Below are 23,640 nucleotides of genomic sequence, written 5' to 3'. Positions count from 1 at the left end.
GCAACAATTTCTCCCCTAAACTTTTAGGAGATTCTCGGTAGTTTGAAATAATAGAGGCCGTAATTAAAGTGGAGTTTTAAAAATTGGCAACAAAGAGTGATTTTTCCAATATGTTATCATGTGTTATGGACTTACGTCACTACGGGTCATGGCAACATCTTTCCTCATTAAGTGATGCACACCAGGCAAAGGCGTCGCTCATAAAAATTCCTCCTGTAAATGTATCTAACTATACAATAAAAAGCAATCAGATGAAATCTATCTGTTACGTTGATGCTTTGTGATGTTCAAACGTAGATGATGTCTGACCAATCAAAACAACTAGATAAACTCTTCTGCCATAATAACAGATATGGCCGATGATGAATGCAAATATTTCACTATCAAACATTATTCGTCAACTTGATGATGTTCCCTGCGTTCATAAATAATAGATGGTCAAATCCTATTGACTCACCTAATAAAAGGATAATTAAAACCATACGTCATGGTAGCGATATACACGAAAACCAGAGAATCCAGGTGTTTCATCGACCACGGACCCAAGTATCACCATACGTCATGACCTTTATCACAATATCTCAAAGCAACCGATCGGATTCAACCAAAAATCTTTTTTGACCAAGTGACGCACTAAGAACTATCAACCGGGCAAAGGCGCCGCCTGCAACAATCTCTTCTCTAAACCACGCCGCCTTAAGATTCGCGCAACCCTCGGTAGTTTGAAATAATACATGCCGTAATTATAGTGGAGTTTTTTTAAAAATGGCATCCTAACCAGGGTCTAGGGAAGTAGTCAATTAATCCCAACGATTTTGATTTTGCCAATAGGATTGGCGTTTCCATGAGAGGAGCCAGCGGAGGGAGCCCCTGGACGTTTGACTTCCCTTGTGTAATCTTCTTTTCTCACCTCACCGGCCACATGCAGTCCTCAACCAAACCCACCATTAATTCCCTCCTTCCCCCATTCTTATTTTCCTTAATAACCACCCCCTCCATTTTAATGGGTTCCATCTTTTTTCCTCACCTTTAACTCCAAACACTGCAACCCCTTCTCCTCCTCCCTCCTCCCCTTTGCTTCCCCTTTACTCTCTCTCTCTCTCTCTCTCTCTCTCTCTCTTCATGTGTGCATGTGTGCGCTGTGTTCGTCTTTCCGGTTCCCTCTCTCTCGCCGAGAAGCAAAGGTCACTTGCCCTTCCCCCGTCTCCGCATTTCTCCGCCACTCCACACAAGCGGGAGCAGCGCCCAGCAAGCGCCGGGCTTTTCTGGTTCTGACTTCCGAGGGGGCGGAGCTGGGCCTGTTGACGGAATCCCTGTCCAATGGGGCTGGATTGGGCGTCCTATCAAGGTACGTTCTTGATTCTTCCTTCTCCCCGACCCGTTGATCTTCCTCGAACCCATCCGCATCTCCCTCTCTCTCTCTCTAAAGATTTGACTTGTTCATCTGAATCGTGTTGGTTCTTGCGATTCATGGTGTGCTGGGCCGGAACTGAAATCCATTCTAGTACATTGTTGTCTAGATTGTTTCAAGCGCCCTGCGTGTTTCGTTTGATGTTTTCTTTTTTACCTTTTTATGCGCGGTTGTTGGATTCACGGTTCAGACTCCAGCCAGAGTTCATCACGAGTTCTCTTGCTGTTTGATTGGTTTGCTTGCTCCCAGCTTTTTTCTCCATCAATATGCAAGTGATAATTTCTTTCTCCAGGATGGAAGAATTGCGCTATCATGTGCGGCACCTTTTTCTTGCAGAGACAAATTTACCCCTTTACTTTTGTAGTTTTGTGCATGTGCTACCTTGGATTCCCCTGCTAGCTAATGCACCTTTTTCTTGGTACAGATAAATCAGTCAGGATAAGTTTGTAAAATAAATTAAATTCCTCCAGCAAACGGCACAGGACTCTGAATTTCGCAAACATCCCATACGATTGTTCGTCAGACCAACCGAAGAGAGCATGTCGTCATCCGACAATTCCATCACCGCGGCATTGTCGCGGACAACACCTGTGTTCAGCCTGAGAGTATGGGTTCTGATTGCCATTGGCATTGGGATCCTGATGGCAATCCTGTTCATCATAGTACTGTGGCTGTCCATCCGAAGGAAGAACAAGGCCGTGAGCGGATTCGACACTACATCGCAAACAGAAATCCCTATTGTGTCCAAGGAAATCAACATTGACAAAGGAGTTGACTCACAGAGTGTGAATGACAGCAGCGAAGTGGCCTTCATGCCAGTGCATGACAAATACACACAGATGAAGACTGTACCACCCTTGGAAGAGACTAGATCTCTCGACGTGGATGCCTTCAGCCAATGCAGCTCAGTGTACAACATAGAGAAGGCTGGAAGCTCATACTCTGAGGACTACAACAGCTCAGGTCCAAAGAGGGCAGGGAGTTCACCATATGGATTTACATCTACTTCACCGCTGGTTGGCCTGCCTGAGCTGTCACATTTGGGCTGGGGCCACTGGTTTACCTTGAGGGACCTGGAGTTTGCGACAAATCGGTTTGCCAAGAGTAATATCCTTGGGGAGGGCGGCTATGGAGTTGTCTACAAAGGCCGGCTTATGAATGGGACTGAGGTGGCTGTGAAGAAGATCCTAAACAATGTGTAAGTGTATGTTATCTTGTTGAATTTACTGTGATATTAACTTGGAACTAATGTTTGTTAATTGGGTTTCCAGAGGGCAGGCAGAGAAGGAATTTAGAGTTGAAGTTGAAGCCATAGGTCATGTTCGGCATAAGAATCTGGTGCGGCTTTTGGGGTACTGCGTTGAAGGGATACACAGGTGACACATTTCTTCCCTTTATTTTCCTTTCATCTTGGAATATTATAGAAGCTACTAGAATTAGCTTGTGTGTATAATGCATCCACCTTGTGCAAGTTCATCATCATATCTCCGCTAGACTTCCTGTTCTGGAGAATCGTGATTAAAAATGGATAATTAATACCATGAGAAGGACATTGTTTGTGTTCCTTCGTTTTGCGATAATGCTAGTTGGTTTGTGTTTTTCCTGTCATCTGGTTTCAAGATTATTATCCCTTACCAGATAAACGACTCCGAACTAAAGCATAGTTCTTCTCACATGCAGGATGCTTGTGTATGAGTATGTAAACAATGGCAACCTAGAACAATGGCTCCATGGGGCCATGAGTCAACATGGTATCCTTAGTTGGGAAAGCCGTACGAAGATTCTGCTTGGGACAGCAAAAGCGTAAGTTTGGCATGTGGACTTCTTTTACGACCATCTCCTGATATCATGTTAAATGAACAGATAAATTTCACATGAGACTGTTGACTAGTACGACATGCTAATGCACGTTCGTTCATGATTTTCAGGCTTGCATACCTTCACGAAGCAATAGACCCCAAAGTCGTCCACCGAGATATCAAGTCAAGTAATATCTTAATTGATACCGAATTCAACAGCAAGGTTTCTGATTTTGGGTTAGCGAAACTTCTGGATTCCGACGCAAGCCATATCAACACAAGAGTGATGGGAACATATGGGTATAGCTCTCTTTCTACTCCTTCCCCGCTAATTTTTTCTGTGCTTTTGGAAACGCATCTCATAATCTTCCTCCCTGATGATAGGTATGTCGCGCCTGAGTACGCGAATAGTGGGATGCTGAATGAAAAGAGTGATATTTACAGTTTTGGAGTTGTGTTGTTGGAATGCATTACAGCTAGGGATCCAGTTGACTACAGTAAGCCTGCAGATGAGGTAGAGGCAAAGATTATCCCATTTCAAGCAATTTGATCTAATTGCCCTTTCTCTTAGAGGTCCTTACACCTCTTTTTTGCTGTTGCTTCAGTCAAATCTTGTAGAGTGGCTTAAAATGATGGTTAGCACAAAGAGGGCAGAGGAGGTTGTGGACCCAGGCCTTGAGGTTAAACCACCTAAGCGTGCCCTTAAGCGGGCAATTTTGGTTGGCCTCAAGTGTGTCGATCCCGACGCCGACAAGAGGCCGAAGATGAGCCATGTTGTCCAAATGCTTGAAGCGGTTCAGAAAGCATACCAAGAAGTATGTTGGTTTCTTATCATCCGTGTTTTCTGTGTCTTTACCACCAAATCTTGGAGCTTTTACTCTTGCCACATAACTAACTGTATGCTTCTTTTGTCAAAAAATAATAACAGGATGAGAAGAAGCACAGCCAGATGGGAAGCATCGATCTAGAGTCGCAGCAGTCAGCAGAGGAGCTATCAAACAGTGCTGATGTCTGAAGCTCCAGTTGTGAACAAACCCAAAACAAATAGGAAACCCTAAGTTATTTGATAGTGACAGCTGATTTGATCAAACATGTTCAATACTTGAGTAGAGTGAGTGAAACAGGTTTGCAATTTGCTTGCAGATACCGGAGGTTGTTGAATTCAGTTAGGTGCAAGCTGCTCATTTCCATGTTTTTTCCTTTTTGTGATTTCCGAGGATTGCTTCTATGCTCCCCTAGAAGAGTTGCCTTACTGTTTGTTTTCTGTGGATGAGTCTTATAACTCGTTTCCTTTAGTGTTTTGTCTAGTCTTCTTCTAGGGGAGCATAGAAGCAAGCACTCTCTTCGTCCTGAGTTATTGTCAGTGAGCTACCAGGAGGAACTGATTTGATTGAAATGCATGACTATATATATAGATACCGGATTGCGTTTGCCGATGTATAGAATCCTTGTATGGGTCTTCAGTTCTACCATGAAATGAAAGCATAAGTCTGTTGGTGTACCTTGTGAGAAGCCTTATTTACTTGTGGCCAAAGGTTGGTCACGCGATTGTGCGTGCAGGGTGATATCTTCCACGGGAGAACCTAGGAACACCTGCAGTACACTTACTTTGTTGTGGGGAATGAGCTGGTGTCAGTGGCCGTGGCCAATCATTTGCGTCTTTCACATGTTGAAACCTCCCACCTTTGATTGCGAAAACTGAAAGACATCCGTTTGGTCATTGCGTTCGGTGGCTATAATTTTTGGCTTGTGCACATGATTGCAGGGTGCCAATGATCAGTGTCTGCTTGTTTTGCAAGCTTGGCCAGCCAGCTTCCTCCTTTTTCTAATGGACCATTCGTTGATCATTGGTGCAGTTGTTGCTGCACTTGTCCAACTTGCACTCCTTGGAATTCACAAATCTACGCACCATTCGGCAAGGCTCCCATCTCTTTTTAGGTGCACAAATTTTATGTCGATAAGTAGTTGCTAGTACTTTATGGTACAAACAAACAGAAAGGTTTTTTTTTCGAAAAGGAGGTTGAAACAAACAGAAAGGTAGGGCTGGCTTAGCCGGCAGCCACCATCCTTAGCTGCTCTGTCCCCGACAGGGCGTGCAAGCTCCAACCTGCCGTTGGAGCCTTGACAATGGTCGCTCCAACTGGTGGCTCGCTGGATATTAACAAACTTAATTCAGACCGGAGGCAACCAACCGTCCCAAGCTGCTTCCAGACTGGAGGTTCTGGCCTATCACTATCAGTCTCATCAACAATGAGTTACCATTAGACTACCCACGGTGGGAGTACCATAGATGGTAACATCACACTTATTTAGGCAAAATAAATGATGTGGCATGTAATTAATGAAGAAAGAGAGGCATGTGATAACATAGCTAGTTACTGTAACATCACACATATCAAGAAAAGATGAGTCTACAACGTAATAAATAAAGTGATGCATGATACAACACATATGTTACTACCCACTGTGGAGGTAGTAACATATACATGTTACTAATCGAAGTTACTACCCATTATGACTAGTCTTAGGCATTAAACTACCTATAGTGAAAGTAACATAGGTAGTAACATAACACATATCTAGATAAAATAGATGATGTGTCAAGCAATAAGTGAAGAAAAAGAGGAAAGTGGTAACATAGCTAGTTACTACTAGTAGTATGAGTAACATCACACATATCAAGGCAAGATCTGTCTATAACCTAATAAATGAAGTGTTGCATGTTACCACACATATGTTACTCCTCACTATAGAGGTAGTGACATAGACTAGTAACATGTTTATGTTACTACCCATTGTGGCTAGTCTTAGCAACACCAGTCACACACACATACAAATAAGGATCCAATCTGTTACTCAAATCGCATTGAACATCTCTCTCTATATTTTTATACCAACTCCTCAGTGACAATCATCACACAGATACTCTGTTGGGTGTATCATTTTCTATACGCCTGTTGAGGACACATGAACCAATCAGACAGGAATCAGTTTACTTCCCACGGGGATAGCCGGGATTTTACTCAGACAAAACACCAGGTTCCCCAGCGTGGCCTGAGCTTACACTATTTCAGAGTTTGAGGCATTAGCAAGATCAGGAAATCAGGATGTAGCCTTCATCGCCCGAAGATGCAGCGGAACTCGGCGACAAGCCGTGCCGGCTCAGGCCTTCCCTCACCTTCCCATGCTGCTCCGCCTCATGCTGGAACATCGAAACAAGCTGCTGGAGCTCCAGCTTCCTCACCTTCACCTTCTCACTGGTTACTGGATTTGTCAGCCCAAGATACATCAACCCAACGCCAACAAGGATTATCCCCAGGAAGAAGAGAAGCCCCGCAAACAGCCCAAAAGCATACGGAGTATTCTGAGCTCCCGGTATGCCATCCACGTTGATTCCAAAGAGGCCAGTGATTATGGATAGAACTATGCCGCCACCGCCGAAAATAGCCAGGTTGTGGGTGATACGAAGGCTTCTGTCCTGTAGAACGTTAATTTTTGGCACTGTATCAGTTTCAAATTCAAAACTAGCTCAAGAACAAAGGAACGGCTAAGCTAATGAAATCTACCTGAAGAGCACAGGAATAGCTAAACTCTATGTTGAAAATGCCATGCCGCAGAACTTGCGTACCTGTAACCATGCACGAACAGTGCTCTGCATAACATCCTGGATGGTGAACAAGCGGCCACGGACAGCTTCCTGCTCCTCCAACATCTCCCTTGCGGACTTCCTCTCTCTCTCTAAAATGATTCTTGTGGCACTTCCCCTCAAATGCCGGAGCAGCTCAAGTATGATCTCTTCTCTTGCATGCAGTGACCATTTAACCCTGATCACCTGTAGCAGCCATGTTATGTTCTTATACATTCTAGATCATAATACCAGCAAATGGAGAATAGCATGCCTGAACGCTGTGCGTGAAAGCTTCATCATGTTAAATATGCTAACCATATGTTAAAGTTTCCTTGCAGTATCCAACCAGAACCTGATCCCATTTTGGATTTATCTGATCCAACTGTTGTATTATAAATAGTACAGGCACAACGACCACTCCACTACATCGGTGAGCAAATATTCAAAGAGTATTTTCATGATAGGAAAAGGTAATAGAAAAGGGAAACTGGGTAATATAATTACCTGTGTTGCTAACCTCCTGATTTCTTGATTCAATATGATGCTGACTAGGTTCAGATCTTCACTATTTCTCCTGTAAATTGATTTTTTAATATGTTACCATTCGATTGTTAATTTAATCTGTAATGGAACATTCCATATAAGGACACTGACATCAATTCAGATAAATGTTCTGGGAGTTCAAACATGTTTGTTTGGCTTTCTTACCTATTCACAAACTTCAATTCAATTTCATCTGCTTCCCCAAAGACATATTTACGGAACAATCTGAGAACAGCATAAACACAAGTTACACACCTCTAGAGTACCATCATTTTGAGTAAACAGCGGTATTATATACTCCCTCCGTCCCGAATTACTCGTCGCAGAAATGAATGTATCTAGACGTATTTTTAGCTCTAGATACATCCATTTCTATCCATTTTTGTGACAAGCAATTTGGGACGGAGGGAGTATAATAATAATGACAGTTGTAGAAGACCCAAGATGAAATAAGAAAATTACCCCCTCTGTTCCTGAATAAATGATATTCTAGATTTCAAATGTACTCCCTCCGTTCCTAAATACTTGTCTTTCTAGGCATTTCAACAAGTGACTACATACGGAGTAAAATGAGTGAATCTACACTCTAAAATATGTCTACATACATCCGTATGTGATAGTCATTTGAAATGCCTAGAAAGACAAGTATTTAGGAACGGAGGGAGTAGTTGCTAAATGCATGCCACTCTATGAAAAACCATTCCCTACATTTCAATTTTTTCCTTCTTGTATAAGCCTTCCCTTCTCAATTCTATTGTATGCAAAATATTAGTCTCACAAGCATTCCTATTTCTAACGGACATTAACTACTGTGCGCTATGCAGTTCCAAGGATGATTAACTAGTCGTGCATCTTCTCTATTCAATCCAAAGGATATGTTGTACCGTGTGGCATTGAAAGCAAAGAGTGGCCATGTTAACCAGAAATTCATTACACTAGTGAATGTCTGAATGAGGGCCGGGAATTTGGTCTTCTCAACACTTGTTCTTGGTTGAAGTACAAAATCCTAGAATGAACGCATTTGGAATGGAAAGTAGGTCTTTGGTACATATCGACCTCACAGGTAAATACATCTATGAGAAAAACAATCTATTGGAGTCTCATATCAGAAGCTATTTATCACAAATTCAACGGATGATTTTTTTAGAAAATGGAAGCATTCATTAACCCTGGTCTCTGCATCCTAAGATGTTGAGCTTATTGATGAGGATGAATCCTACAACCCGACACAGTTAGGAAAATGGAAGTGATGGTAAAATATCAAAAATACCTGTCATCCCATCGCGAAAGGCGACTGACCAAATGTGCTATTACTTCATGAGCTGATCTGGGTGTTTGACTTCCACCAGAAATAAGCAACTCCTGGACAGATTCCCATATAAGCATCCTAAGATGGACATTTAAAGCACCGAACTACAGTTTTTAGCGGTAAACAAAAACTTTAGTGGATACCTGCACTTCAGTCACTCCTAAAACATTTACATTGGTTGAAGGACCTTTCACATGCATTGCAGTTAAAAGAAAGTTCTGTGCCTGCCACGATCTAAGTACAATGGGTATGTCTTCCTCTTCATGATTTGGATCCCCAACTGATTGACCAAGAAGCTCAAATAACAGTCCTCCTGCAACTCTAACTGGGACCTGAATAGGAAACAGAGACTTATATGATAAATACGATAACCAGATCATATCAACACAGCATATGCAAGACATCAAAGTAATGAACACATCATCATCATCAGAGTAATTCTCTTATTTGTATCATGTGATGAGGTAGATAAAACTTAACTGAAAACAGCAGTTACCAATATAGTTGGACAAACTACTATCTGAATTAGCCATTATAATTTGCAAAGAGAAAAAGGTAGAACAGTTCGACCACAACATTTAGATTTGCCTACTTACCCATATTGTTCATGCACAGTTATCAGAAGAAGAGATGCGTACAATACATAATGGAAAATGTTTTGGCAATATTTTTCAAACATCGAACACTTGCTGCAGTTGCCCATGAGTAGACAACTACGAAAAATGCGAACCCATGAAAACAAACACTAAAGTTGCTCGACTTCGAGTTACTTTTGCATTTTCTTTATAACAAGAGCAACTTGTTAAACATAGACCACACACATTAGCAGGTTGGTGTCGGGCACAGTGGATGGGGGTCGATGCAGTCCTGATTGTAATGGCATAGTGTTCTTTACTTTTCTTCAGTGCTGTAGCAGTAGCACCAGTGAAAGCTCTTAAACTATGATAAATGTAGGATGAATTATATAGTCATATTCCAGCTGGTCTGAACTGAACCACCCAATTAGGCCAGCGCATGATTGATATGTCACCACAATATTCAAGGAGAAAAGGTGGCTGTCATGATAATTATTATGCAAACAGGGTCTGAGCTCTGAAGCAATCAGATAATTTTCACATGAAAAACACACGCGATCAAAAGATTGTGAAGACTTGTTGGGTGCTCTCTTGAGAATCAATAGTTGGCCATCAGTTAAATTTGGAAAGATTCCATAAGAAACAATAATTAACACAGTTAGTTAAAAAATGTTGAACCTGAATTCATTAGAAACATCAAAGAATAGCTATATCGACATAAAATTGCAGGCAGAAATTGCACATACACAGATGAGAATAAGAAAGATAACCTCATAGAGAAGGTACTTCATCCGGTCGCTTATCAGCCGGCTTTCATCTCTCAGTGCAGTTCTGATAGCTGGATGCATCCAGTGAGCACTACCCAACCATGCGTCAACGGAAGGATGGCCTGCGGTAACATGGAACCACCATGTAGGTCCCCCAGGACGCAGCCAGTACGGAGCCGCAACATCGGCTACAGTGTAATCATCCTCACTGTCGCTTATCGGCACATGTTCATTCTCCCAGCTAGCATCTGACTGAACCCTCTGGCTCAGCTCAGCAATCCTTGACCATCCAATCGGCACCCACTTGTGATCATGAACATCTCCAGCATGTGATGGCCTGTCTTTGACCGCAAAAGGATCGATACCAAGCTCCGCCTGGCCGGGGATCTCCACCAGACCTCCCTCATTCGGTGCCGGGCTCACAACGCGATGCCCATTCCTAGCTGCCTGGTTCTTCATGTGCGCGAGATCAATCTTTGGCAACGATTTGTGATGAACCAGCTTCCTGTGACCCTTGACGAGCTCAAAAGCGCAGATGAGGCCATCGGTCCAGAGCTCGCTCCCCGGAACGTGCTCCTTGACCAGATTCGGCTTGGTGCCACCGTCCTGCGCCTTGGACATGCTGCTGATCTGAGGCGGCGGCTGCCCCTCCACGCCAGCCATGCCCCCTTCCAATTCTACCTGCGTGCAGATGGGTTCAGCAGGGGATACGTGAGAGATGCCGATACTGATTTCTCGATGTTATTACAAGTATATTGTGTTTAAGTTAGAGATAGAATAGGCTTAAACCATAACCATGTAGGACTTGTCCTCTACTCAAAAGTCTATCTCCCTCGCATTGTACTCCGTATACACCACATACGAGCGTCGGATCGGATCAAATCAAACACACAGCAAATATTGTAGGGTTCCATAATTTGCACGCTCGACACATCCAGCACAGCGCAATCAGTAAGCATGAGTTCATGGGGCGGGTTCGTTCGCAAGCAGGGGGGCATGCGATGGGTTAGGTGAAGCAAAAAAATATTCGAGAAGATTAGATTATGGGCCTGCAAAATACGCACGCCGGAACCAGATCGCGGCACGCTGCCGACACGACGCCGCGCCGGGATGGAACCTTACCTTTCAAGCTTGGCGGCGGGGCCCCGACGGTGTCCGCATGTGCTAAGCTTGCGCGCTTCTTCCGCCCCCGCGCGCAAGCCCGCCCTGGTAGTTCCGCGGAAGGGAGGAGGAACCGAAATAATTTCGAAAGCAGGAGGGGGGAAGAGGGGAGAGGCGGGGGCGAGGGAATCGCGGAAGAAGGGAAGAGCGGCCGAGTGGAGTGGAGCGGAGCGGGTGCTTCGAGAGAAAAGGGAGATGCAAATGCTTGATTTGCTTTGCCGCGACCACTCCTTTTCTACCAGGATTAGGATCCTGACACGTAGTACAAGCACTATTACTGCTGCTCTTTTTCTTAAGGGCATATCACAAGTACTCTTTGTCCCTCGAATGGATGTCAGGGCATCTCTCCAACTCAACTCAGATCACGAAAACACCTGTAAATATTGGAAATCTCCTTTGCGAAACATCAAATCATATGCAAATGTCTAGGTCTGACAGTTGGAACATTCTTTTGCCATCCAACGACGATCGTCAAAAAGGCCCGACCTGGAAAGGTTTGGGGGAGTCCGGACGTCTGAAATCCCGCAAATCAACACCAAACCTGCGAAGAACCGGCACCAAACTGATAAAATCCGATGGAGTTTGGACATCCATCACATCAGACTTGGACATCCCACACCAACATACCCCACCCGAAGCCCTTTTCCCCTGCTCCATCTCTCCCCTGTGCTTTGTATCTGCACACTCAGAGACCACCGCCACTCATGCCTTGCCGAACCCAGGACCTCCATTGCTCCAGCCAACGCATGCCCGCCTTTTCCTACGTCGCCATTTCTGTCAAAGCCCAGGTACAATCCGCCCCTGCCACTATCATCCATGGCGCACGCCATGCTCATCAGGTGTTTGCCCAAATGCCATAGCGGGATATTTTGGCGTTGTTGTTGTTGACTTAAAGGAAACACAATGGTTGTGTACTCGGTTAAGGAGAATGAATTATTGTGTGAAGCGTGATCGATAGTGTGGAGTTTCAAGGCATGAAGCGAAATGTAGCATTTTGGCAAAGTGTGCATGTTAGGTTCAACGAGCAAAATAACTACACGCCCTACAACATGGAAGTGATCCATGATGGTACACCATTCAAAAGGTTGTCAATAGGTATTGCGGTGTGATTGCACAAGTGGAACAAAAGTGGCTAAGTGACACGTTCATTTTGCATCATGTTTTCCTACTGTTATTTATAGTATTTTTAATCAATATAGCACTTTATGGAGTAATTCTAATGTCTTTTCTCTCTTAATATGCAAGATTTACATGAAGAGCGAGATTGCCGGCAGCTGGAATTTTGGACCTGAAAAAGCTACGTCAGAGATACCTATTATGCACAACTCCAAATGAGCTAAAATTTCACGGAGATTTGTTTTGGAATATATAAGAATTATTGAAGAAAAGATGTACCAGAGGGGGCCACCCAGGTGCCCACTAGGCACCATGGCGCGTCTGCCCCCCTAGCGCGCCGTGGTGGGTAGTGGGGTCCCTAGCCAGCCTCCGGTGCCCATCTTCTGGTATATAAGCCCATTTACCCTAAAAACATTAAGAAGTGGACTTTCGAGACAGAGCACCGCCGTCTCGAGGCGGAACTTGGGTAGGAGCACTTTTGCTCTCCGGCGGAGCGATCCCACCGGGGATACTTCCCTCCGGGAGGGGGAGATCGAAGTCATCGTCATCACCAACAACCATCTCATCGTGGGAGGATCAATCTTCATCAACATCTTCACCAGCACCATCTCATCTCGAAACCCTAGTTCATCTCTTGTGTCCAATCTTTTTATCAAAACCTCATATTGGTACCGGTAAATGACTAGTAGTGTTGATTACATCTTGTAGTTGATGCTAGTTGGTTTATTTGATGGAAGATTATATGTTTTGATCCATGATGCTATTTAATATCCTTCTGATCTTGAGCATTAATATGATTTGTGAGTAGTTGCTTTTGTTCTTGAGGACATGAGAGAAGTATTGTCATAAGTAATCATGTGAATTTGGTATACATTCGATATTTTGATGATGTGTATGTTGTGATTCCCTTAGTGGTGTTATGTGAACATCGACTACATGACACTTCATCATCTTTGGGCCTAAGGGAATGCATTGTGGAGTAGTTATTAGATGATGGGTTGCTAGAGTGACAGAAGCGTAAAACCTAGTTTATGCGCTATTCCATAAGGGGCTGATTTGGATCCATATGTTTAAGCTATGGTTAGATTTTATCTTAATTCATCTTTCGTAGTTGCGGATGCTTGCGAGTGGGGTTAATCATAAGTGGGAGGTTTGTTCAAGTAAGAACAACACCCAAGTACCGGTCCACCCACATATCAAATTATCAAAGTAGCGAACGTGAATCAAACAAACATGATGAAAGTGACTAGATGAAATTCCATGTGTCCTCGAGAACGTGTTACTTATTATAAGAGACTGTTCCGGTCTGTCCTTTGTAACAAAAAGGATTGGGCTACTTTGCTGCACCTTAGTTTACTATTGCTACTTATCACTTGTTACAAATTATCTTGCTATCAAACTACTCGTTATCGATAATTTCAGTGCTTGCAGACATTACCTTGCTGAAACCGCTTGTCATTTTCTTCTGCTCCTCGTTGGGTTCGACACTCTTATTTATAGAAAGGACTATAATTGATCCCATATACTTGTGGGTCATCACTAAGGTACATGTCACTCAAGAGCTAGTAAGTTTTGCTTCTTGTTGCTCTATGTGTTGATCATTTCATTAATTTGCCCAATGTTGCAACTTGTTGATCACGTTGATGCATTTTTCAATGTAGCTCAATGGCATAGCTATTAAAAATCATGTGCCTAGAAGAGGTTCAAGCTCGAGGAGAGGAAGTTTAAGATGAAGGGCGCTTTTAGAGCATCTTGCTGGGGAACGTAGCATGCAATTTCAAAATAATTCCTACGATCACACAAGACCTATCTAGGAGATGCGTAGCAACGAGAGGGGGAGAGTGTGTCCACGTACCCTCGTAGACTGAAAGCGGAAGTGTTAGCTTAACGCGGTTGATGTAGTCGAACGTCTTCGTGATCCAACCGATCAAGCACCGAACGTACGGCACCTCCGAGTTCTGCACACGTTCAGCTCGATGACGTCCCTCGAACTCTTGATCCAGCAAAGTGTCGAGGGAGAGTTTCGTCAGCATAGCGGCGTGGTGACGGTGATGGTGATGTGATCCGCGCTGGGCTTCGCCTAAGCACTACGACACTATGACCAGAGGAGTAAACTGTGGAGGGGGCACCGCACATGACTAAGAGAACAATTGATGATCTTTGGGGTGCCCCCCTTCCCCCGTATATAATGGAGGGGGGAGGAGGCCGCTGGCCTAGGGGCACGCCATGGGGGGGGGGGAATCGACTAGGACTCCTAGTCCAAGTCGGCTCCCCCTTCCTTCTCTTGGAGGTGGAAAGGGGGAAGGAGAGGGAGAGGGGAAAGGAAAGGGGGGTCGCGCCCCCTTCCCCTGGTCCAATTCAGACCGCCCATGGGGGGTGCCACCCCTTGTGGGCTTCCCTCTCTCCCCCCTATGGCCCATAGTGGCCCGTTACTTTCCCCGGGGGGTTCCGGTAACCCCTCGGTACTTCGATAAATATCTGAAACGCTCCGAAACCATTCCGGTGTCCAAATACTATCGTCCAATATATCAATATTTACCTCTCGACCATTTTGGGACTCCTCGTCATGTCCGTGATCTCATCCGGGACTCCGAACAATCTTCGGTCACCAAAAACACATAACTCATAATACAAATTGTCATCGAACGTTAAGCGTGCGGACCCTACGGGTTCGAGAACTATGTAGACATGACCGAGACACCTCTCCGGTCAATAAGAAACAACGGAACCTAGATGCTCATATTGGTTCCTACATATTCTACGAATATCTTTATCGGTCAAACCGCAATGACAAGATACGTCATTCCCTTTGTCATCGGTATGTTACTTGCCCGAGATTCGATCGTCGGTATCATGATACCTAGTTCAATCTCGTTACCGGCAAGTCTCATTACTCGTTCCATAATGCATCATCCCGTAACTAACTCATTAGTCACATTGCTTGCAAGGCTTGCCATGATGTGCATTACCGAGAGGGCCCAGAGATACCTCTCCGATACTTGGAGTGACAAATCCTAATCTCGATCTATGCCAACCCAACAAACACCTTCGGAGACACCTGTAGAGCATCTTTATAATCACCCAGTTACGTTGTGACGTTTGATAGCACACAAGGTGTTCCTCCGGTATTTGGGAGTTGCATAATCTCATAGTCAAAGGAACATGTATAAGTCATGAAGAAAGCAATAGCAATAAAACTGAATTATCAACATGCTAAGCTAACGGATGGGTCTTGTCCATCACATCATTCTCCTAATGATGTGATCTCGTTCATCAAATGACAACACATGTCTATGGCGAGAGAAGTTTAGTCAATGGGTCTGCCACATTCAGATCCGTATGTATTTTGCAAATTTCTATGTCTACAATGCTCTGCATGGAGCTACTCTAGCTAATTGCTCCCACTTTCAATATGTATCCAGATCGAGACTCGGAGTCATCCAAATCGGTGTTAAAGCTTGCATCGACGTAACTCTTTACAATGAACTCTTTATCACCTCCATAACCGAGAAATATTTCCTTAGTCCTCTAAGGATAATTTTGACCGTTGTCGAGTGATCTACTCCTGGATCACTATTGTACCCATTTGCCAAACTCATGGCAAGGTACACAATAGGTCTCATATACAACATGTCATACTTTATAGAATCTATGGCTGAGGCATAGGGAATGACTTTCATTCTCTCTCTATCTTCTGCCATGGTCGAGTTTTGATTCTTACTCAACTTCACACCTTACAACTTAGGCAAGAACTCCTTCTTTGACTGATTCATTTTGAACTCCTTCAAAAACTTATCAAGGTATGTACTCATCGAAAGTCTTATCAAGCGTCTTGATCTATCTTTATAGATCTTGATGCCCAATATGTAAGTAGCTTCACTGAGGTTTCTTTAGAAAAGTCCTTTCAAACACTCCTTTATGCTTTCCAGAAAATTCTACATCATTTCCGATCAACAATATGTCATTCACATATACTTATCAGAAAGGTTGTAGTGCTCCCACTCACTTTCTTGTAAATACATGCTTCACCGCAAGTCTGTATAAAACTATATGCTTTGATCAACTCATCAAAGCATATATTCCAACTCCGAGATGCTTGCACCAGTCCATAGATGGATCGCTGGAGTTTGCACACTTTGTTAGCACCTTTAGGATTGAGAAAAAACTTCTGGTTGCATCATATACAACTCTTCTTTAATAAATCCATTAAGGAATGCAGTTTTGACATCCATTTTCCAGATTTCATAAAATGCGGCAATTGCTAACATGATTCGGACAGACTGTAAGCATCGGTACGAGTGAGAAATCTCATCGTAGTCAACACCTTGAACTTGTCAAAAACCTTTTGCGACAATTCGAGCTTTGTAGATAGTAACACTACTATCAGCGTCTGTCTTCCTCTTGAAGATCCATTTATTCTCAATGGCTCGCCGATCATCGGGCAAGTTAATCAAAGTCCATACTTTGTTCTCATACATGGATCCTATCTCAGATTTCATGGCCTCAAGCCATTTATCGTAATCTGGGCTCATCATCGCTTCCTCATAGTGTAGGGGAACGTAGTAATTTCAAAAAAATTCTACGCACACGCAAGATCATGGTGATGCATAGCAACGAGAGGGGAGAGTGTTGTCCACGTACCCTCGTAGACCGAAAGCGGAAGCGTTAGCACAACGCGGTTGATGTAGTCGTACGTCTTCATGATCCGACCGATCCAAGTACCGAATGTACGGCACCTCCGAGTTCAGCACACGTTCAGCTCGATAACGTCCCTCGAACTCCGATCCAGCCGAGCTTTGAGGGAGAGTTCCGTCAGCACGACGGCGTGGTGACGATGATGATGTTCTACCGACGCAGGGCTTCGCCTAAGCACCGCTACGATATTATCGAGGTGGATTATGGTGGAGGGGGGCACCGCACACGGCTAAGAGATCAAGAGATCAATTGTTGTCCCTTTGGGGTGCCCCCTGCCCCCATATATAAAGGAGCAAGGGGGGAGGCGGCCGGCCTAGGAGGAGGGCGCACCAAGGGGGGAGTCCTACTCCCACCGGGAGTAGGACTCCTCCTTTCCTTGTTGGAGTAGGAGAAGGGAAGGGAGAAGGAGAAGGAAGGAAGGGGGCGCCCCCTCCCTAGTCCAATTCGGACTAGTCCATGGGGAGGGGTGCGGCCACCCTTTGGGGCCTTTCTCTCCTTTCCCGTATGGCCCAATACGAATTCCCGTAACTCTCCGGTACTCCGAAAAATATCCGAATCACTCGGAACCTTTCCGATGTACGAATATAGTCGTCCAATATATCGATCTTTACGTCTCGACCATTTTGAGACTCCTCGTCATGTCCCTGATCTCATACGGGACTCCGAACTCCTTCGGTACATCAAAACACATAAACTCATAATATAACCGTCATCTAACTTTAAGTGTGCGGATCCTACGGGTTCGAGAACTATGTAGACATGACCGAGACACGTCTCCGGTCAATAACCAATAGCGGAACCTGGATGCTCATATTGGCTCCCACATATTCTACGAAGATCTTTATCGGTCAAACCGCATAACAACATACGTTGTTCCCTTTGTCATCGGTATGTTACTTGCCCGAGATTCGATCGTCGGTATCTCAATACCTAGTTCAATCTCGTTACGGGTAAGTTTCTTTACTCGTTCCGTAATACATCATCCCGCAACTAACTCATTAGTTGCAATGCTTGCAAGGCTTTAAGTGATGTGCATTACCAAGTGGGCCCAGAGATACCTCTCCGACAATCGGAGTGACAAATCCTAATCTCGAAATACGCCAACCCAACAAGTACCTTCGGAGACACCTGTAGAGCACCTTTATAATCACCCAGTTACATTGTGACGTTTGGTAGCACACAAAGTGTTCCTCCGGTAAACGGGAGTTGCATAATCTCATAGTCATAGGAACATGTATAAGTCATGAAGAAAGCATTAGCAACATACTAAACGATCGTGTGCTAAGCTAACGGAATGGGTCAAGTCAATCACATCATTCTCCTAATGATGTGATCCCGTTAATCAAATGACAACTCATGTCTATGGCTAGGAAACATAACCATCTTTGATCAACGAGCTAGTCAAGTAGAGGCATACTAGTGACACTCTGTTTGTCTATGTATTCACACATGTATTATGTTTCCGGTTAATACAATTCTAGCATGAATAATAAACATTTATCATGAAATAAGGAAATAAATAATAACTTTATTATTGCCTCTAGGGCATATTTCCTTCAGTCTCCGACTTGCACTAGAGTCAATAATCTAGATCACGTCGCCATGTGATTTAACATCAATAGTTCACATCACCATGTGATTAGCGCCCATAGTTCACATCGTCATGTGACCAACACCCAAAGGGTTTACTAGAGTCAATAATCTAGTTCACATCGCTATGTGATTAACACCCAAAGAGTACTAAGGTGTGATCATGTTTTGCTTGTGAGAGAAGTTTAGTCAACGGGTCTGCCATATTCAGATCCGTATGTATTTTGCAAATTTCTATGTCTACAATGCTCTGCACGGAGCTACTTTAGCTAATTGCGCCCACTTGCAATATGTATCCAGATTAAGACTTAGAGTCATCCGGGCCAGTGCCAAAACTTGTATCGACGTAACCCTTTACGACGAACCTTTTTGTCACCTCCATAATCGAGAAACATATCCTTATTCCACTAAGGATAATTTTGACCGCTGTCCAGTGATCTACTCCTAGATCACTATTGTACTCCCTTGCCAAAATCAGTGTAGGGTATACAATAGATCTGGTACATAGCATGGCATACTTTATAGAACCTATGGCTGAGGCATAGGGAATGACTTTCATTCTCTTTCTATCTTCTGCCGTGGTCGGGCTTTGAGTCTTACTCAATTTCACACTTGTAACACAGGCAAGAACTCTTTCTTTGACTGTTCCATTTTGAACTACTTCAAAATCTTGTCAAGGTATGTACTCATTGAAAAAACTTATCAAGCGTTTTGATCTATCTCTATAGATCTTGATGCTCAATATGTAAGCAGCTTCACCGAGGTCTTTCTTTGAAAAACTCCTTTCAAACACTCCTTTATGCTTTGCAGAATAATTCTACATTATTTCCGATCAACAATATGTCATTCACATATACTTATCAGAAATGTTGTAGTGCTCCCACTCACTTTCTTGTAAATACAGGCTTCACCGCAAGTCTGTATAAAACTATATCCTTTGATCAACTTATCAAAGCGTATATTCCAACTCCGAGATGCTTGCACCAGTCCATAGATGGATCGCTGGAGCTTGCATATTTTGTTAGCACCTTTAGGATTGACAAAACCTTCTGGTTGCATCATATACAACTCTTCTTTAATAAATCCATTAAGGAATGCAGTTTTGTTTATCCATTTGCCAGATTTCATAAAATGCGGCAATTGCTAACATGATTCGGACAGACTTAAGCATAGATACGAGTGAGAAACTCTCATCGTAGTCAACACCTTGAACTTGTCGAAAACCTTTTTGCGACAATTCTAGCTTTGTAGATAGTAACACTACTATCAGCGTCCGTCTTCCTCTTGAAGATCCATTTAATCTCAATGGCTCGCCGATCATTGGGCAAGTCAATCAAAGTCCATACTTTGTTCTCATACATGGATCTCATCTCAGATTTCATGGCCTCAAGCCATTTCGCGGAATCTGGGCTCATCATCGCTTCCTCATAGTTCGTAGGTTCGTCATGGTCAAGTAACATGACCTCCAGAACAGGATTACCGTACCACTCTGGTGCGGATCTCACTCTGGTTTACCTACGAGGTTCGGTAGTAACTTGATCTGAAGTTACATGATCATCATCATTAGCTTCCTCACTAATTGGTGTAGGAGTCACAGGAACAGATTTCTGTGATGTACTACTTTCCAATAAGGGAGCAGGTACAGTTACCTCATCAAGTTCTACTTTCCTCCCACTCACTTCTTTCGAGAGAAACTCCTCTAGAAAGGATCCATTCTTAGCAACGAATGTCTTGCCTTCGGATCTGTGATAGAAGGTGTACCCAACAGTCTCCTTTGGGTATCCTATGAAGACACATTTTCCGATTTGGGTTTGAGCTTATCAGGATGAAAATTTTTCACATAAGCATCGCAACCCCAAACTTTAAGAAACGACAACTTTGGTTTCTTGCCAAACCATAGTTCATAAGGCGTCATCTCAACGGATTTAGATGGTGCCCTATTTAATGTGAATGCATCTGTCTCTAATGCATAACCCCAGAACGATAGTGGTAAATCGGTAAGAGACATCATAGATTGCACTATATCCAATAAAGTACGGTTATGACGTTCGGACACACCATTATGCTGTGGTGTTCCAGGTGGCACGAATTTGTGAAACTATTCCACATTGTTTTAATTGAAGACCAAACTCGTAACTCAAATATTTGTCTCCGCGATCAGATCGTAGAAACTTTATTTTCTTGTCACGATGATTTTCCACTTCACTCTGAAATTCTTTGAACTTTTCAAATGTTTCAGACTTATGTTTCATCAAGTAGATATACCCATATCTGCTCAAATCATCTGTGAAGGTCAGAAAATAACGATACCCGCCGCGAGCCTCAACACTCATCGGATCGCATACATCAGTATGTATTATTTCCAATAAGCCAGTTGCTTGCTCCATTGTTCCGGAGAACGGAGTTTTAGTCATCTTGCCCATAAGGCATGGTTCGCAAGCATCAAGTGATTCATAATCAAGTGATTCCAAAATCCCATCAGCATGGAGTTTCTTCATGCGCTTTACACCAATATGACCTAAACGGCAGTGCCACAAATAAGTTGCACTATCATTATTAACTTTGCATCTTTTGGCTTCAATATTATGAATATGTGTATCACTACGATCGAGATCCAACGAACCATTTTCATTGGGTGTGTAACCATATAAGGTTTTATTCATGTAAACAGAACAACAATTATTCTCTAACTTAAATGAATAACCGTATTGCAATAAACATGATCAAATCATATTCATGCTCAACGCAAACACCAAATAACACCTATTTAGGTTCAATACTAATCCCGAAAGTATAGGGAGTCTGCGATGATGATCATATCAATCTTGGAACCACTTCCAACACACATCGTCACTTCACCCTTAACTAGTCTCTGTTTATTCTGCAACTCCCGTTTCGAGTTACTAATCTTAGCAACTGAACTAGTATCAAATACTGAGGGGTTGCTATAAACACTAGTAAAGTACACATCAATAACATGTATATCAAATATACCTTTGTTCACTTTGCCATCCTTCTTATCTGCCAAATACTTGGGCCAGTTCCGCTTCCAGTGACCAGTTCCTTTGCAGTAGAAGCACTCAATCTCAGGCTTAGGTCCAGACTTGGGCTTCTTCACTTGAGCAGCAACTCGCTTGCCGTTCTTCTTGAAGTTCCCCTTCTTCCCTTTGCCCTTTTCTTGAAACTAGTGGTCTTGTCAACCATCAACACTTGATGTTTTTCTTGATTTCTACCTTCGTCGATTTCAGCATCACGAAGAGCTTGGGAATCGTTTCCGTTATCCCTTGCATATTATAGTTAATCACGAAGTTCTAGTAACTTGGTGATAGTGACTAGAGAACTCTGTCAATCACTATCTTATCTGGAAGATTAACTCCCACTTGATTCAAGTGATTGTAGTACTCAGACATTCTGAGCACATGCTCACTAGCTGAGCAATTCTCCTCCATCTTGTAGGCAAAGTACTGTCAGAGGTCTCATACCTCTCGACACGGGCATGAGTATGAAATACCAATTTCAACTCTTAGAACATCTTATATGCTGTGTGGCGTTCAAAACATTTTTGAAGTCCCGGTTCTAAGCCGTAAAGCATGGTGCACTAAACTATCAAGTAGTCATCATACCGAGCTTTTCTCAAATGTTCATAACGTCTGCATCTGCTCCTGCAATAGGTCTGTCACCTAGCGGTGCATCAAGGACATAAAACTTCTGTGCAGCAATGAGGTTAATCCTCATATCACGGACCATGTCCGCATCATTGCTACTAACATCTTTCAACTTAGTTTTCTCTAGGAACATATTAAAATAAAACAGGGGAGCAAAACGCGAGCTATTGATCTACAACATAGATATGCTAATACTACCAGGACTAAGTTCATGATAAATTTAAGTTCAATTAATCATATTACTTAAGAACTCCCACTTAGATAGACATCCCTCTAATCTTCTAAGTGATCACGTGATCCATATCAACTAAACCATGTCCGATCATCACGTGACATGGAGTAGTTTCAATGGTGAACATCACTATGTTGATCATATCTATTATATGATTCACGCTCGACCTTTCGGTCTCCGTGTTCCGAGGCCATATCTGTTATATGCTAGGCTCGTCAAGCTTAACCTGAGTATTCCGCGTGTGCAACTGTTTTGCACCCGTTGTATTTGAACGTAGAGCCTATCACACCCGATCATCACGTGGTGTCTCAGCACGAAGAACTTTCGCAACGGTGCATACTCAGGGAGAACACTTATACTTTGATAATTTAGTGAGGGATCATCTTATAATGCTACCGTCAATCAAAGCAAGATAAGATGCATAAAAGATAAACATCACATGCAATCAATATAAGTGATATGATATGGCCATGATCATCTTGTGCTTGTGATCTCCATCTCCGAAGCACCGTCATGATCACCATCGTCACCGGCGCGACACCTTGATCTCCATCGTAGCATCGTTGTCGTCTCGCCAATCTTATGCTTCTACGACTATCGCTACCGCTTAGTGATAAAGTAAAGCATTACAGGGCGATTGCATTGCATACAATAAAGCGACAACCATATGGCTCCTGCCAGTTGCCGATAACTCGGTTACAAAACATGATCATCTCTCATACAATAAAATTTAGCATCATGTCTTGACCATATAACATCACAACATGCCCTGCAAAAACAAGTTAGACGTCCTCTACTTTGTTGTTGCAAGTTTTACGTGGCTGCTACTGGGCTTAGCAAGAACCGTTCTTACCTACGCATCAAAACCACAACGATAGTTTGTCAAGTTGCTGCTGTTTTAACCTTCGCAAGGACCAGGCGTAGCCACACTCGGTTCAACTAAAGTTGGAGAAACTGACACCCGCCAGCTACCTGTGTGCAAAGCACGTCGGTAGAACCAGTCTCGCTTAAGCGTACGCGTAATGTCGGTCCGGGCCGCTTCATCCAACAATACCGCCTAACCAAAGTATGACATGCTGGTAAGCAGTATGACTGATATCGCCCACAACTCACTTGTGTTCTACTCGTGCATATAACATCAACGCATAA

At 43.4% G+C, this 23,640-nt stretch overlaps 2 protein-coding genes across 4 annotated transcripts; one reads left to right on the top strand and one right to left on the bottom strand.

The window, feature by feature from the left end:
• The first annotated feature begins 1,063 nt into the window (after positions 1-1,063).
• Positions 1,064-4,711, top strand: LOC123078739 (probable receptor-like protein kinase At2g42960). 3 transcript variants are annotated; one of them, XR_006437629.1, is made up of 8 exons: positions 1,064-1,348; positions 1,836-2,609; positions 2,683-2,787; positions 3,092-3,214; positions 3,340-3,724; positions 3,816-4,025; positions 4,139-4,427; positions 4,535-4,711. XR_006437629.1 is itself a non-coding variant. In XM_044501337.1 (8 exons), the coding sequence occupies exons 2-8, from the start codon at positions 1,951-1,953 to the stop codon at positions 4,223-4,225; spliced, it is 1,485 nt and encodes a 494-aa protein (XP_044357272.1). In that variant the 5' UTR covers positions 1,068-1,348; positions 1,836-1,950; the 3' UTR covers positions 4,226-4,711. The 3 variants fall into 3 exon arrangements, 2 of the variants coding, with proteins under 2 accessions (XP_044357270.1, XP_044357272.1); XM_044501337.1 differs by having other exon boundaries at positions 1,068-1,348; positions 3,340-3,510; positions 3,595-3,724; positions 4,139-4,711; XM_044501335.1 differs by having other exon boundaries at positions 4,139-4,711.
• A 1,175-nt stretch (positions 4,712-5,886) lies between these two features.
• LOC123078738 (uncharacterized) lies at positions 5,887-11,407 on the bottom strand. Its single transcript, XM_044501334.1, has 8 exons — positions 11,155-11,407; positions 10,036-10,713; positions 8,834-9,022; positions 8,652-8,743; positions 7,547-7,606; positions 7,343-7,412; positions 6,839-7,042; positions 5,887-6,688 (listed from the first exon to the last, which is right to left on the bottom strand). Exons 2-8 carry the CDS (start codon positions 10,693-10,695, stop codon positions 6,305-6,307), a joined length of 1,659 nt encoding a protein of 552 aa, XP_044357269.1. The 5' UTR covers positions 10,696-10,713; positions 11,155-11,407; the 3' UTR covers positions 5,887-6,304.
• Between the last annotated feature and the right edge of the window lie 12,233 nt (positions 11,408-23,640).

Source organism: Triticum aestivum, chromosome 3D (assembly GCF_018294505.1).
Source record: "Triticum aestivum cultivar Chinese Spring chromosome 3D, IWGSC CS RefSeq v2.1, whole genome shotgun sequence".
Classification (NCBI taxonomy): Eukaryota; Viridiplantae; Streptophyta; class Magnoliopsida; order Poales; family Poaceae; genus Triticum; species Triticum aestivum.
The sequence above is the reverse complement of the archived record's forward strand: the minus strand, read 5'-3'. Positions and strand labels throughout refer to the sequence as shown.